At 38.3% G+C, this 15,550-nt stretch overlaps 1 protein-coding gene across 1 annotated transcript in view; it reads right to left on the minus strand.

Moving 5' to 3' along the window:
- Nucleotides 1-525: 525 nt before the first annotated feature.
- The window catches only part of SNX7 (sorting nexin 7), a 60,201-nt gene continuing 45,176 nt past the window's right edge, over nucleotides 526-15,550 (minus strand). Inside the window, exons 8-9 of the mRNA XM_063298271.1 lie at nucleotides 14,471-14,623; nucleotides 526-1,316 (exon numbers count right to left, since the gene is read on the minus strand). Of these exons, the coding sequence (XP_063154341.1) occupies nucleotides 1,233-1,316; nucleotides 14,471-14,623 (237 nt within the window). The 3' untranslated portion in view covers nucleotides 526-1,232. The remainder of the gene's footprint in view (nucleotides 1,317-14,470; nucleotides 14,624-15,550) is intronic.

The following is a 15,550-nucleotide window of genomic DNA, read 5'->3' on the forward strand; positions in this document are numbered from 1 at the left end:
CTTCCACTTCTGGTTGTCCTATATTCTGTTTGCTAAAAGACAGACTGGTAATTTACTAAACATAAATAACTATTTATATTGCTAAATTTTCCACATACATATTTTCAAGCCAATATTTTACTACTGAATCAACAAAAACTATCATTTATTGTTTAAAAATAACAAAAAATATAAACTAGTATCCTTTAAAAAGAAAACAAGGTGTTCCTTTGAGGAGAGCAACTCTGTATATCTGTGTGTATTCAGATATCAACATAAAAATGGCTTTTAAAATAAACATCTGTCAGGAAGCCATTTTTTAAACTACTTTAAATTTAAGAAATGCATTTCTAGGTGTCAGACGTGTCAGACTAATTGGTGTGGAATCTGCATTTCACAGCTTCCATATTCTTTCTAGCAGTGAATGTTTCACTGCCACTGCAGTGCATTTACTAATAAAAGAATTCAGTCAAACATTATGAAGTTTTATAAATGTTCAGATTAGAACTTAACTATAAGCATAAAGAGAAAATGAAAGTGAAGAAATTCCTATTAAACTTTTTATTATTAAAATGCATATTTAAAATATCTTATATTCAAATTACGCAGTATTAAAAAAAAGAATTATCTCCAGAAAAATGCTGGCAATCATATTCTCACCCCAGTGGCCCAGTTTGGATATAACCATTGTTTAGTATTACAAGAAAGTGTTACAACCCATAGTTTAGTGCTACGATCATAGTTGTAAGGTGTTACAACCATAGTTTAATGTTACAAGAAAGAACATAATGTCTCTCTCACATTGCTTCTTCTGAGTTTATTGTGAATAAACTCAAGTAAACCTAAATATATTTCACTGGAACAACTTAACTTTGAATCACTGTCTCAGAAACTGGTTAACCAGTTTAACTATAGCTTAATATTAAACCCAAACCATAATCTAAAACTGAAGGGAAAATTTCTAATCTTCTAATTATACTTAGAAGGAAGGAAGGTAGGAAGGCATGAGATGAAGTATTAAACTTGTCCCCACAGCATTAAATTTGGTTACTGTTACATCTGAACTGGGTCTCACTCCCCCCCAAAAACACACAAACCATGATTCAAATAAAGTCTAGGATAATAGAATACCTGAGACTTTAGTAAGCTTACTCTCCCATTGTTGAATCTTAATAGTTATATAGAATAAATGAATTTCATCTCATATATAAAGCAATTCTTTGATGAAGAACATTTCAGCGGAGGATGAACAATCAAGACTGATCTTCAGATTCTTCTTCCAAGGTAATGTCTGCAGCACTTTGAGATGTCAAGAAGGACTCCCAGGTAGCAAGGCACTTCAAAATAAAATGAAACAAAAAATTAACTTGAAGTTTTGGAATTCTATAAACAATCCTCAAGCTGCTTCTCCACATAAATTAGGCAATAAAGTGAAATTTTATGGTGTATAAATTTCCCAAATGACAGCAAACATTTTATATGAAAAACCTCAGCACTGTCTTCTATAAAATTTGGGATGCTTCATCTTCTTGTAATGCTCTATTTTCCTATAAATTTAATCCCATTCTTGTGCAAAGCCAAATAATAGAGGGCAGGGCTCTGTATTTCTAAAAATGGTTTTTTCTGCAAGGACTGAGATGCATGGGATTAGTTTAGAGCAACCCAAAATGGATATCTCATTTCTAGATCTCCAGATCCCACTCTCAAAAGAACAGAATGGGCTCTGCACACCCCTGCTGATTATTATACTAAGGTACTGCTGTTATACTTTAAGGAGTAATTAATTTGCACAAATAAGTTAGTAAACTACTGTAGATTAACTAACAAGTTTTTGCAGGTATACTATGATTATTGCTTTAATTTGGCTCTATTTCATCTAGTTGTAAAAACAGACCATTGAACTGGGAAGCCACAACTCTGCTGAGGGATGTGATAGTCTCATGCAGAGCAAGTCAAGAGAACATGTTATTGCTCTCAGCTCAACTATGGTGAGCCAAGGGAATGTTTGATTGCTCTCAGCTCAGAGCTCTAGTATTTACTATGCTGGCAAAAAAATTACTTCACATTCTTAAATACTTCATGATCCTTACTAATGCTCCAGATAGGATTAAGGCATAATTATCATAGTTGCTAATGTATTGTACACACAGCTGTCTGCAATACCAAAATGTTTTCCAGGCTTAACCTCCCATTGCTGAAATTGATGCCATCATTCCTATACTGTAAGTTGCAATAATACTTCAATACAATGTGCAGTTTCAGGCAAGCTCCTGCCATTTCATTTTTGTGTAGTTATCTTCTGGTGACCCATAAGAGGATCCTGTCCTACATACATAAATAAAGTATCTTGTATTATGTTATTCTCTCCAGTTACTTTGCATTAATGGTCCTTTCTCAGGATCAACTCCCTTTTTTTATGCTAAGGGACTGGAAAAGGAAGAATTTCAGAGCAGCTCAAGTGAATGCCTAAGAAGGATTGGGAGTTCTGCAGCTGATGTTCTCTGGAAGAAAAGCCTGGAGCTGAAGGCACAGAGATCTACGTTTATGTTCATGTAGCTAATTACGTATCATATCAGTTGGAGCAGAGCACTGACCTCAGACATCAAAATAAGCTACAGAAGTATCTGAACTCCCAAACACATATTTGGTTACATAAATGAAGATAAGCTTAATAAATTGAGTAATTATGTAAGTAAAAGAGGCTTGGAAGGTTGTGCTATGCTGGAAACTTCTGGGGAAGAAATGGCAAACTGAAGACGGCTCCACTACAAGCAGAGCTGATGACTGTGGCAGAATGAAGAGCTGATGAGTAGACCAGCTCTTCATAACTCGTCTCTGGTCAAGGAGAGGACTTGAGATCCCACACAAGTGCTCCATACAGTTGCTCTTCACAAGGAGACCACAAGACAGCCATCTCTGGTGGGTTTAGAGCTTTTGGAAAACAGGAATAGCCATCTTGCTCAAACTGTGGTCGGCACCTTTAAGGATACTAGGTTCGCATACTTCCTTTTCTATCACTTTCGGAAATGGCTTGTTAACTGCTTTTCAGCTATTAGGAACTTTTGGATCGACATGTTTTACAGCACCAGGTGAGTTTCCTTCAATCCTTAGTGAAAGAAGTTTTAAATACAAGTTTAAGAACTTGTATTTTCTTTTCTTTTGGAATAAACAGCAAAAGAGTGATTAGAACTTTGAATTTGGAAAGTTAGAAATGGACTAAGGGTCCAGATGGATTTGAAATAAGAGTTTGGAATTAATTATAAGAATCTTTCCCATGGGAAAATGCTTTTGTTTTGAATTCTCTTTAAAAAAAATGATACAATGAGACTTTGAAGGCTGGACACTAGAGGGAACCAGAAGGAACTAAAGATTATAATTAAAGGAGAAGAACACTTAAATTTGGCTTACTAATACAGAATGAAGCAAAATATTTTAACACTGGACAGACAGAAGGACATTTTTGAACAATGGACCCAGAAGTTAATTTTAAGAGTGTCTCCCTCTATAGTGTTTAAAAGATGTTATGAAAGAGAAACAAATTTTACCTGACAAGACTGAGATAGATCTGAAATTGGATTTTAAAATGACAGGCTACAAGAATGATATGGAAAAAGATGCTACACTGGACATACAAAAGAAACTGGCTGATGTCTCTTAATAATTAAAAGGGATATATAAATAACAAATCAAGAGAGTGACCTGGATAATTTTCCTATATTGGATTTACAAGAGTCCTGTTAAAGCTTTGAAGAATTTCTTTTAATGGACAAAGAAAAGAAATCAAATTCTAGGACATTATTTGGAGGGAGTAAAGATCAAGATTGTTAAAAGTAAAAGTAAAAATTTAAAGTTAGTTAATATGATCAAGGGACGCGGTGGCGCTGCGGGTTAAACCGCTGAGCTGCCGATCGGAAGGTCGGCGGTTCGAAACCGCGTGGCGGGGTGAGCTCCCGTTGCTAGTCCCAGCTCCTGCTCACCTAGCAGTTCGAAAACATGCAAATGTGAGTAGATCAATAGGTACCGCTTCGGCGGGAAGGTAACGGCATTCCATGTCGTCATGCTGGCCACATGACCCGGAAGTGTCTACGGACAACGCCGGCTCTAAGGCTTAGAAACGGAGATGAGCACCGCCCCCTAGAGTCGGACACGACTGGACTTTACGTCAAGGGAAACCTTTACCTTTACTTTAATATGATCAAGGTTAAAATAGATATGTTATCTCTGGTAACCCTTAATGAACTTTGGCTGATCAGGACTGAAACAAGGTTTTAAGGCAGCGTTTCTTAACCTTGGCAACTTTAAGATGTGTGGAGTGCAACTCCCAGAATTCCCCGGCAAGCATTCTGGCTGTGGAATTCTGGGAGTTAAAGTCCACACATCTTAAAGTTGCTAAGGTAGAGAAACATTGCTTTAAGGATTTGTTTGTAGGAAAGAAATGGGATATGGGGAGAAGTGATCATTTGTTGGATTTTAAGAGAAGGTGATAAGTTACTAAAATTGTTTATACTTGTGATAAAGGGGGGAGTCATTTCTTTATATATTTCTTTTCTTTTCCTTTACTATATTCTTATTTTTATATATATATTTCTTTTTCTTTTCTACACTATTTTTTCTTTTTATTCTATTTTTTGTATTAGTTTTTATTTTTGTAATTGTAATTTTTAATAAAATTATTATAAAAAGATTGGTTGTGCTAAGCTTTTGCCTCTAAGCTGAGCTGCTTACTCGCTTTTGACTTTGAACCTCTCCTCCCATTTTGTCAGTGATAAATGAATAATTAATGTTGTTATTCTAATGAATGCTACTTCATATTTAGTTCATCTCTACGTTGTTCTCATTCTTACATGCTATTTTGAATTACAGGTAGTCCTCATTGAACAACCATTTGTTCAGCAACTGTTCAAATGACGACACTTATGGCCGGTCCTTGAAGTTGTGGCTGTCACAGCATCCCCATGTCCCATGATCGTAATTTGGGTGCTTGGCAACCAACTTGCAATCACGATGGTTGCAGTGTCCTGTGATCGCCATTTGCAACTTTCACTGTTGGCTTCCAACAAGCAAAGTCAATGGGGAAATCGGCAGGAGGTTGCAAATGGTGATCACATGATGTTGTGCCTAATGACCACATGGGATTTGCCTAACAATGGCAACTGGGACTGCCAGAACTGCTGTCATAAGTCAGCGTGGTCACATGACATTACGCTTTATGACCATGTTGCTTAGAGATGGAGTCCCCAGTCCCAATTACTGTCATTAACTGAAGACTACCTGTACTGAAATTGCTCCCTATGTTCCCTGCAGTTTCAGCATTCACCACTATATCCAGATGACCATCAAGGACATGCTGAGACCAAAACTGGCTGATCAGCTTGAATGGAAACCTGCATTTTGATGGTGGTGATTAATAGTTCAGTGGCTGTGGTGGATTTTGGTAGTGCTGCTGGTTCTCAGGAAGGAGGGGCACATTCCAAGGAGGTGGAGGAGATAAGAGGAGGCAAGTCTGGGAGGCAACAGTGGGAAAAAGAAGAGGTTCAGGATAGCCCCGCCCTAGAGTCTCCCAGGTTATTTCCCCTTAGGTTAGGTAGAGTAGCTTTAGTCTGGCAAGATTCTGTCTATACAGTGTTAGCAAATAAAGAACTGGGCTTTGAATGGACTGACTCTTCGTTGTTCTTGGGCTGGGTCTGACAGTGGCAGATCATACACTATTTGCATGCAAAAGATCCTTGGAAGAATCCCTGACAGCTTCACATGAGGCTAGGAAAAACTCTTTGAAACTCCGAAGAGTCATCTTAAGTCACAACTGAAGTAGAAAGGCCAATGGTCTCCCCTGGTGCTATACACCTTCCAACGTGTCAGTGAAAGCAGCTGAGAAAAACAGATATTGCATGCACTTATATACAGAGGATGAAGATCAAGAGAATTTCCCCCCCTACATTTTGAATGTCAGAATATTGTTTTAGAAGTCCCAATAATATCTAAAATTAACTTTCATTCAAAATTAACTTTCATTCAAAGTCTAAAATGTTAGGCCAGAGCAATCAAGAGAGCAGATGTAAAAAACAATCCACCGAGGAGGATGGAAAGAGGCACACAAGTAAATTTTCTACCATGCTCAGCTGGAAGAGACGTAAGTGGGGAGTATGCGCAGGAGGAAATGGGATTGTATTACCCTTATAGTTCATCTAACTCTAACATGGAATTCTTCCTATCTAATGTACGCTTAACAAGTTGCACTTGGCAAAATGGTAATTAAATTTTTAAAGGAAGATGATTCTACATGACCGATGCATCTGAACTCCTCATATTTCTAATGCTGGGCCATAAACCAATGTTGCTACTATTACTACTGTTACTACTACAAACAATATATCAGATATTTGGGTCATGTACTTTGGGGGCAATGCAGTAGCCTTGTTTTGCCTGTATAATTTACTAGATGTCAGCATTTATTAAAACCATTTATTCTAGATTTCACTCAGTTTAGCCATAACAAAACCAATAGATTGTTGAGCTTATCCACACTTTTTTTTGGCACAAATGCTATTTTTATTCATTTGTAGTACACAAATCCTGTGTATCTCTCAGCTCCTAGATACACTTAGTTTATGTGTGTAACACTTTTCCATGAACTAGGGATACTGTACTGCTATTGGGATTTCTGTATGAAATGAGATGGCACAAAGCCCTGTCTGCCTAAAGGAAATCCTATGATGCAATAGTCTTTCTGCTCATTGACCTGAACAGATGTTGTACTTAGGAAGTTGGGTCTCTGAATCTCTGTACAGCCAGGAAGAGTTTAAGGAAGGGATGGGTAAATCTAATCTGGGTGAACAGCAGATTACAGACATATTTACCAGACACACTGCTGGCTTTATTAATTTTATTTAAGCCATAAATTTTTAAGAGAGTTCTAAGCTGCTTTTCAAAAGAGAAAAGGATGTCAAGGTTGTGCTATAAATATAATAAAACTTCAACATAAATATTTAAACTGATAAAACAGGAAAGGCAGTATGAGAGATTCCTGGCCAGAGATCCCATCATAAATTTTGAAAATGCTGACATACAACTTAAAAACAAGAAGAGCAGCAGAAACATTGATTTCTGATCTTAATTAAAAAAAGAACAGACTCTTCTTTGTCTTTTAAAGGTTTCTATGCCTATATAAAGCAGAAAGGGAAACAATTTTATTTCTTGGGGAAGTGAATACAGGGCCACTACTGAAAGACCCCTTTCTCTCAGGTTCACTGCTGTAACTACTTTCATTCTCAGACATCTGAGAATAACTTCTGCAATTAATCACGCTGCTTGGCCAGAGTCCAATGGGAGTAGCTGATCCATTAAAGGGTCAGGGTGCTATATAACCAGACTTTACACTATTCTAACAATAATAATAAATCAACATATAACATCTTTAGAAGCAGAACTAGAATTTACAACCAACTGAAAGTGCTACAGTAGAAAACTGGTTTTGCTCAGGCCCAAAGGGCATAAAATTAGCAGAAAGTTCAGGCCACCATTTTTAGCAACGGCATTTGATCCCACTGATGAGAAAACCTTCTACTTGTAGTTACACTGATTCTGACACAGCGAGCATCAGCACTGCTTGCAGACCCTAAGACACATGACCTAGACTGATAATCTCTTACTGCATCTTCTGGGACGTTGTTTCTGAGGAGCTATGGCTAATCTCAGGTGTAACTCAGGGGGTTACAATAGATTTAATAAACTGGCTAAAGTTGGATGCTCTGCCTTCTGGGAATAGTAACACAAAGCACCAATTGGATGCCCTCCATATAAATTCCTCTGCCCCCCGCTGCTGGGCAACCCCATGCTGGGACACCTTCTCATTCACTGATATTCCAATGAAATGACATGTGCACACACACACACACAGATGTATTTGTAAGACTTACTGATTTCATGTAGCCTTAAACTGCCTTTTGCTTTTTCTGGAAGACCATCCCTTCAAGCATGATAATATGATTACTAATGAAGCTATCCACTAAAACAATGAATTAAACATAGATATGGAATGCCTCAGAAAACAACATAAAACCCTCGTCTGTTCTTCACACAGATGTGTGTTACAAACTCAGATTGAATCAGCTGCCCCGTTTTAAGAACAGTATACCCTCTTGATTGTCAAGCTGTTGTATTTGTGTATTCATGGGTGTTTTTTTTCCATTCAGAATCCCTACCACGGCCTTCTTTTCTTTCTGTTTTGGACAGAGGTACTTGGCACAGCATGTCTGAGAAATGGTTCACGATGCCAACATAGCATTTTATTTGCCACTGTATGTATTCTCCATACTTGGCAGTTGAATGCATGACAGCACCACAATAATTCAAGCTTTATTTATTTATTTTTATCTTGGAATGACACAGAAAATTCATATATGATAGCTCGTTCACTCATATTGATGACTACATCACAAACCAATCTTACTTATCTGCCCTCTTCAGTATGCTAGAGGATCAAAGTTATTTCTATGGCTGTGTTCATACATCACACTAAACCATGGTTATTTTAATCACAGTTTAAGGAATGAATCCAAGTTTCTGGATCTGCACAACACATGAAACTGCAAATGAGCTAGATGTGGTATAAAATAGGGGTGTGAAAAGTGTATCTCATGGGCTGCTCCTTAGTTCTGTATCCCTGGTCCAGAACTTGTAGCTGCAATCTATGTCCTATAAGCAAAGATAAGACACTGAAAAAGGAGATACAATTCCCATTGGAACATCACTCATTGGAATATCAGCAAAGATCAGGAAGCATTTTGGGGGGGCTGTGTATCTTCCTGCAAAATAGCTGATTATGGGGGCTTGCCCATTCACAAAATGGCTGCCACAGGAACACTGTTCAGAAAGCAACCTCTTCTGTATGATCCCTTCTATCTCTATTTATCTTTGTCCTTTTCCAGGGCAAGCAAGCTTATTTCCATACAGAGCATCGGGTGAATCCCCACCTGTTTTTTAAAATAAAACTTATGGGGTTCACTTAAAATCCAAGGTCTCAATCGAAGCAAATATTTGTAGCTCAGGGTTGAACTGTGGGGTCCTTGGTGCCCTCTGAGCCTTGTTGTTTTCTTGCAGACATTTCATTGCCAGACTAGGCAACGTCTTCAGTGCAAAGAGGGAGTGGGCCTTGCTCTCAGTTTACATACCGTAGCTTGCCCTGCTTGTGTTGATGGGTGTTGTTCTCTCCTTGGGAGTTCTTTGAATGGGCTGTTGTTTGCTGCTTGGCTGATTGCCTGAGTTAATAGTTCCTTGATTAGGGTGTATTGTGCTGTTTGATGGTTCATCTGGTGTTAATCCTAGTGTTGATTTTTTGCATATCTGGGTGTTGATTGCTGGCAAGGGAGTGTACTGGTCTTTTGGTTTTTCTATTGTCTCTTTTGAATGTCAATGTTGTTTACCTCCACAGTACATAAACTGAGAGCAAGGCCCACTCCCTCTTTGCACTGAAGATGTTGCCTAGTCTGGCAATGAAATGTCTGCAAGAAAACAACAAGGCTCAGAGGGCACCAAGGACCCCACAACCCAAGGTCCTTTTGGAAATAAAAACTGTGCTTGAGACCAGGACTTTATTTCCTTTTCCTTTTTAATATATATAAAAGATCAGATGAGGCAGGAAGCCTGGCAGATGCCAAGGAAGAGGGGTGTATCTGCTTTTACACTGAGGATTCCAGAACTTGACTGTACTGGTACCATTACTGCTCACCAACCAGCTGAAGGTCCAAATCCATGTACTGTGTTGTTGTGGGGAAAATAGGAGGAGAAAGGAGTATTAGGTACATTCGCCACCTTGAGTTAGTTATAAAAAATAATTAAGGTTAGATAAAAATAACAAATAAATAAATAAAATGTGGAAGCCTATTTTGAGAATATGATGGTCATATCATAATAGACATGATAGATATATGCTACACCCAGAATTACAGGCTTCTGAACGCCAGTTGCTGGAGAACATCAGTAGGAAGGCATTATCACCCAGGCAGCTAGCTGACTAAATGGTCTGTTGAACTGGATAGTCCTTTGATCTGATCCAGCATAGCTCTTCCTATATTCTTATGATAATAGAATATTTTGTATATGGTTTAATTAAAAATCAATGTTCCATAGAGAATGTAAAGGACTCGAAAAGCACTTTTCCCTGCTAACTCACAGCATGGCAGATCAACGTTCCATTTTGTCTCAAACCATCTACCCCAACGTAATCCACAAGGGTCGAGATTTTAGGCCAACCTTTTCCTGCTCTTGCTACTGAAGTCCCTCAACTGGAGATAAAAACACTTTACAGATATAAAACTTGTCCTCTATAAACTGAATTATGCCTCCCCTGATACTTCACGTGCTAGTTCTTGTCAGACTAAATGACTCTGAAATTAGGTCTATACGCATACACACATAATAAAGTAAATCAGCAAAGACCAAAAACATGTTCATTGTTTTATTCATAATGGCATTCTCATTTCTTCTCCTGAATTTGCCAATCGCTGCCTGATGGGCTCAGCAAGCACTGCTTACTATGCAGGTTATCATACTATGTACCAGTCATTCAAGTTGGTGCAGCAAAGTTGACAGGTTGCAAATGTAACTTCAAGGAATTATTAGGGCTGTGCAACACTTCAGAGTCAAGGCAAAAATACTTTGGAGAATCTGGGGATGCAAACACAGCATCTGTTTGCAAAACATAAAGCAGCTGTGTGTTTTCCTAGGTCTGTGTGGTAACTGCTGATGCATTTGTTTATAATCCTCTTAATTACAGGTACAATTTCATTTTATGTGTACTAGTAAGGTCTATAAACCTTATGCAAACCGTATTTGCAAGCTTCTTCTTGTAAGGTGTTTTCAGGCTGAATTTCTAATTAGGTCCTAAGCAAAGGACCCCTATCATCTGACTGTTTTTCAGACTAGTTATGTACTTAAATGAGTCTTCCTCTAATATGGAATGAAATAGAATAAGAAATCTACTTCAGTTTGAAATCAAGATTCCACCCTACTTACAGAAGACTCATTGGAATTTCCCACTGATTGCAGGGGGTCTGTTTTAACTAACTCCAGATTTCACCCAAAATATCTCAAAATACTCCCCCCCCCTTTGCAGACTATATAGACCTGCTTAAGTGTAACAGATTGGCAGTACAATCTATTACACTCAAAATACTTTTCAATATATTCAATAGGATTACTCTCAGTTAAGTTTACAAAGGATTGCACTCTATGATATGTGATCAAATCTGTGATTCTATGTAGATTTCTTTGGGATTTGAATAAATCTTTTCAAATTGGGCAGAGTGGGTATACTCCTGGACCTATCAATTAAGCAATGTCACCTTCTGGGACCAGGAAGTGCCTTTTCTGTTGCAGCATCTTCCGTCTGGAATGAGATCTCTGCCCCATCCCCCACCCCTAGATCCAGATGGCTCCCACCTTGATGATGTTCAGGAAGCTATTAAAGACCTGGCTATTCTCCCAGGCTCTGGGGCAGAATGAAAGTTGAGCAGCATGGGCTTTTTAAAAAATATATATTGTTTGGAGGCTATTCATGATTTTTTTGTATTTTGTAATTTTTCTTTTGCTTTTTTAACTGTAAGCCACTAAGAGTTGTGATATATTATATGTTTTATAGAAGCTTAACACATCTAAGTTGCTTGGATTTGTTTGATTGAAGTAGCATAAAAGTACTTGAAAGAAAATAAATAAATAAAACAAGCAAGCAAATGTTCTGCCATTGTTTTATTAAGTCAGTTTAGGGAAATTTTAGGCCAGAGTCTAAACAGTTTTTGGCACTGAATTCCATTAGTATTGGACAGAAAGAAACCTTTGCCTTTCTGTAGCAATGTACAAAGCTGCCAACGACATGAGGAACCACAGTCCTCAATGAAGCTCAAGTCATAGGTAGATACTGAAGAACTATTTTCCAAAGTGACAGAATTAATCAGATGTAAAGAGGATAAAGCCAGTTCTTAAATAGGGAAGTCACAAGCAAAAGTACCTAAGAAAGAATTTTAACAACAGGTGGTAGTCCTTGCTTAATGACCACTTCAGTGACCACTCGTTCAATGACCATTTGAAATTATGCGGGTGCTGAACAAGTGGTAGTTATGACTGGTCCTCATACTTATGTTGGTTGCAGCATCCCTGCAGTCATGTGATCACTATTTGCAACATTCTTTGCCAGCTTCCTACAAGCAAAGTCAATGGGGAAGCCGGCAGGAGGTCGCAAATGGCGACCACATGACATCCTCACTTAATGACCCGCAGTGATTCGCTTAACGATGGCAACTGGACGTGCTGGAATTTCCCTCGTTAAGTGGTACAGTCACATGACATCATGCTTTACAATGGCATCACTTAGCGAGGGAAATTCCAGTCCCAATTGCCATTGTTAACTGAGGGTTACCTGCATTTCACCCCAGCTTTAATAAACAAGAATAGACAATTTAAAAATATTCACATTGCTATATAAGGAGCTTGCAATATTTTTAGGCACCCTGGATTCTATTATAACACCAGAAGAATAAGAAACAGGAGTCCATCTGAACTTCCAGTATAGTGATCAGATGTATGGTTACCATAAATTCATTAGGTTTCTGAACTGAATGGGAGCTGAGTGATTGCAACGTTGAAAATTGATTGCTTATTCTTGAATGGCTACATTAGTGTACGCATGTTAGAGGTGGGCTAGGGTAATTTACAACATTACTGCAGCATTATAAAACAGGAGAATGGCTGAGCAGTTTAGGAAAGTTACTACAGCACTGCAGGGAGATACTTAAACGGTTATGCTTAGTTTTGTAAATCTTTTCTCTTGCAAAGGAAAAAAACCAAATCTATCCATGAACAGTTTTTAGAGCACAACATTGTATGGTTACCTTTGGGGCATATCTCTAATAAACAGTTCACAAGACACACAAGGACAGGAAGAGGCTGAGGAAATACCAAGTAACAGCAAGCTGATGTGAGTAGTGCTTTGATCCACAAGAGCAGATTTTCAATCAATCAATCAATTTTATTTCGGTCATAGACCAGCATACAACTAGTAACGTAACAATTACACTAAAATAGAAATACAAATAGCAGATTTTCAATGCTCATGTATTTCTCAGTATAATTAAACACACTTGGTTATCAAGAACTCTGCCTTTCCACTGACATTCTTGTGAAAAGATATGTACATTCAGCATGTGTCAGATGATAACTACGATATGTGAGGAAATGCTACAAGGCATGGGAACAATATTCTTTAACAAGAAACGAATTCATAAGATATATTCTGCCTATTATAACATACACTTAGGTGCTTTTGCAATAGGAAGGGTTGTTCAGACATTGTATGGAGGGTTCATTTGTTAAACAATCCAGCTGCAAACCATACTTTAGGGGAAGGAGTGGCAAATGGCATCTGGGCAACCCTGCTGAGCACCAATAGTGCAGGGCAGAGAACCTGCAGCATAATAAAACATGCAAGTTGGGTGTCAATAAATACTGCTAGAGGATGTCATTTGTTTAGTTTAATTTATACAAAGAGTAGCTAATCCTGTTTAGCTTTAGGATTTCACTCTGGATTAATAAATACCCTAATAGGTAAAATGCAGTTTAGTGGATTGGATCCATAATTAGGAATAAAATGAGATTTTACAGAAAATTACAGTCAATCACTTAAGATAGTCACTGTTAGAAATTATCTAAAATCCCTTCCTTTGTTCTTTGTTATATTGGCTATATTGGTTGGTACAGAATAATTAGCCGCTTCTGATTTCCGGCTTATTGCAGGAAAGTGCAAAGTGAGAATAAAGCAGCTGTGACATGTAGCTTGCTCCCAATAACCCAGACTGCTGGTTTATACTCTGTGCAAGTATTGCTTTAAAGAAAATCAAACTAGCATACCCCTCATTTATATACCCCTGTTGACTTGAGTGTCCTTAAAAACAGCCTATCATTCAGAAGTTTAGAAATGCTACTTTGTGAGGAGATTAAGCACCAGCAAAGCTTGATTAGCTTGATAATGCAAGTGAAGGCAGATGGCAACTCCACCTTGAATCTGCAGGCTACTTTCTAATTACAGCCATGCCGCTTAAAATTTGTCTCTATTGATTCAGACTTGTCCCTCTGACTCATCACCTAAAGCTGTAGGAGATTAATCTGCTGATCAGATCTGGCAGTCCTTTCGTCCACAGGCCTAGAAAGCAAAGATCTCCTATCATGAACTCCTGTAGCTTCCTTGAAGAAAGCAAAAAATTAAACAAACAAATAAATAAATAAATAGATGCTTTGTGCTTTTTAAATCAAGACTGCCCTCTGTTGATAGTGAACTTAGAAGCAGTGTGTGTGTGTGTGTGTGGGTGGGTGTGTACAACTATGGAGTGCATATAACAAAACAAATTAACAGCTCCACTTTTAAACACTCCTTTTTAGATAGAAGCAAACTACATGGTGATGTTACACAACTGGATGCAATTTTTTAAAAAGTGTGTTTTACCTGTTCATAATAATGGAGACTATTTTCTGCCACACTGCTAAATGCTGATCTCATATCAAGACGCAGGCTTTGCTTCCATCTATCCCAGTCAGCTTGCAGAGCATTATTGGCACACTCTAATTTATCTTCAAGTTTTCCAATCTCTTCAGGCAACTAAACAAACAAATGAGACTAATGTCAGAAGTTTGGCAAAAGTATCAACATCAGGAATGGAACATTAATAGCATCACAACAAGGATTTTGCTCTATTCCAAGAATGAAGTTGGGTCTCCTTTTTTCTAACCTATTTTCCTCTAGGAAACTATGGGGTTCCTTGGAAATTTATCAATGATCTGTCACTAAGCAGATCAGTAATGCTTGACAAGATTTCCTGAGACTGCTTACCTATTGCTATTGACTACCTCCTATTGTTTGCAGCTGCAGTAAAGTGTTATTTCTCTTCTAGAGGCACTCTTAGTTCATAAAGGGCAACAGTGAGTCCCTACAGAGTTTGTTTGTTTGTTTCCTGGCAGGGTTCCTTGCTTTAAGAGTAACATGACGGACAAAAATTGAGGTTAGCTTTTCCCAGTATGAAAGTAGAAGCCTCTTTTAGAATCTCATACTTCCCAACTGCCCTACTGTCATGTTCACCGTTCCAATGTTACCGTTACATCGTAACGTTTCGCATGTCATTTGGCTGATGCGTGTCATTTGGCTGATGCATTACATCGTAATGTTTCGCATGTCATTTGGCTGATGCGTGAGAATAAAGCAGCTGTGACATGTAGCTTGCTCCCAATAACCCAGACTGCTGGTTTATACTCTGTGCAAGCATTGCTTTAAAGAAAATCAAACTAGCATACCCCTCATTTATATACCCCTGTTGACTTGAGTGTCCTTAAAAACAGCCTATCATTTCGTCTGGGAGGGGAGGAGGATTCCATCTTGTGGGATTGTTATATGTTAGCAGCTGGATTGGAATGTGTTTGGGTTATCTCGTGTGTTCAAGGTTCCTTTCCCAGGACATCAGCAGAAACGGTTACCAGCACCTGGGGGGGGGGGGGAGTTTGCAACGGCAGGGCGAGGGGAGGGATTACGTTT

The sequence above is a fragment of the Candoia aspera genome, chromosome 3 (assembly GCF_035149785.1).
Source record: "Candoia aspera isolate rCanAsp1 chromosome 3, rCanAsp1.hap2, whole genome shotgun sequence".
In the NCBI taxonomy this organism is placed as follows: Eukaryota; Metazoa; Chordata; class Lepidosauria; order Squamata; family Boidae; genus Candoia; species Candoia aspera.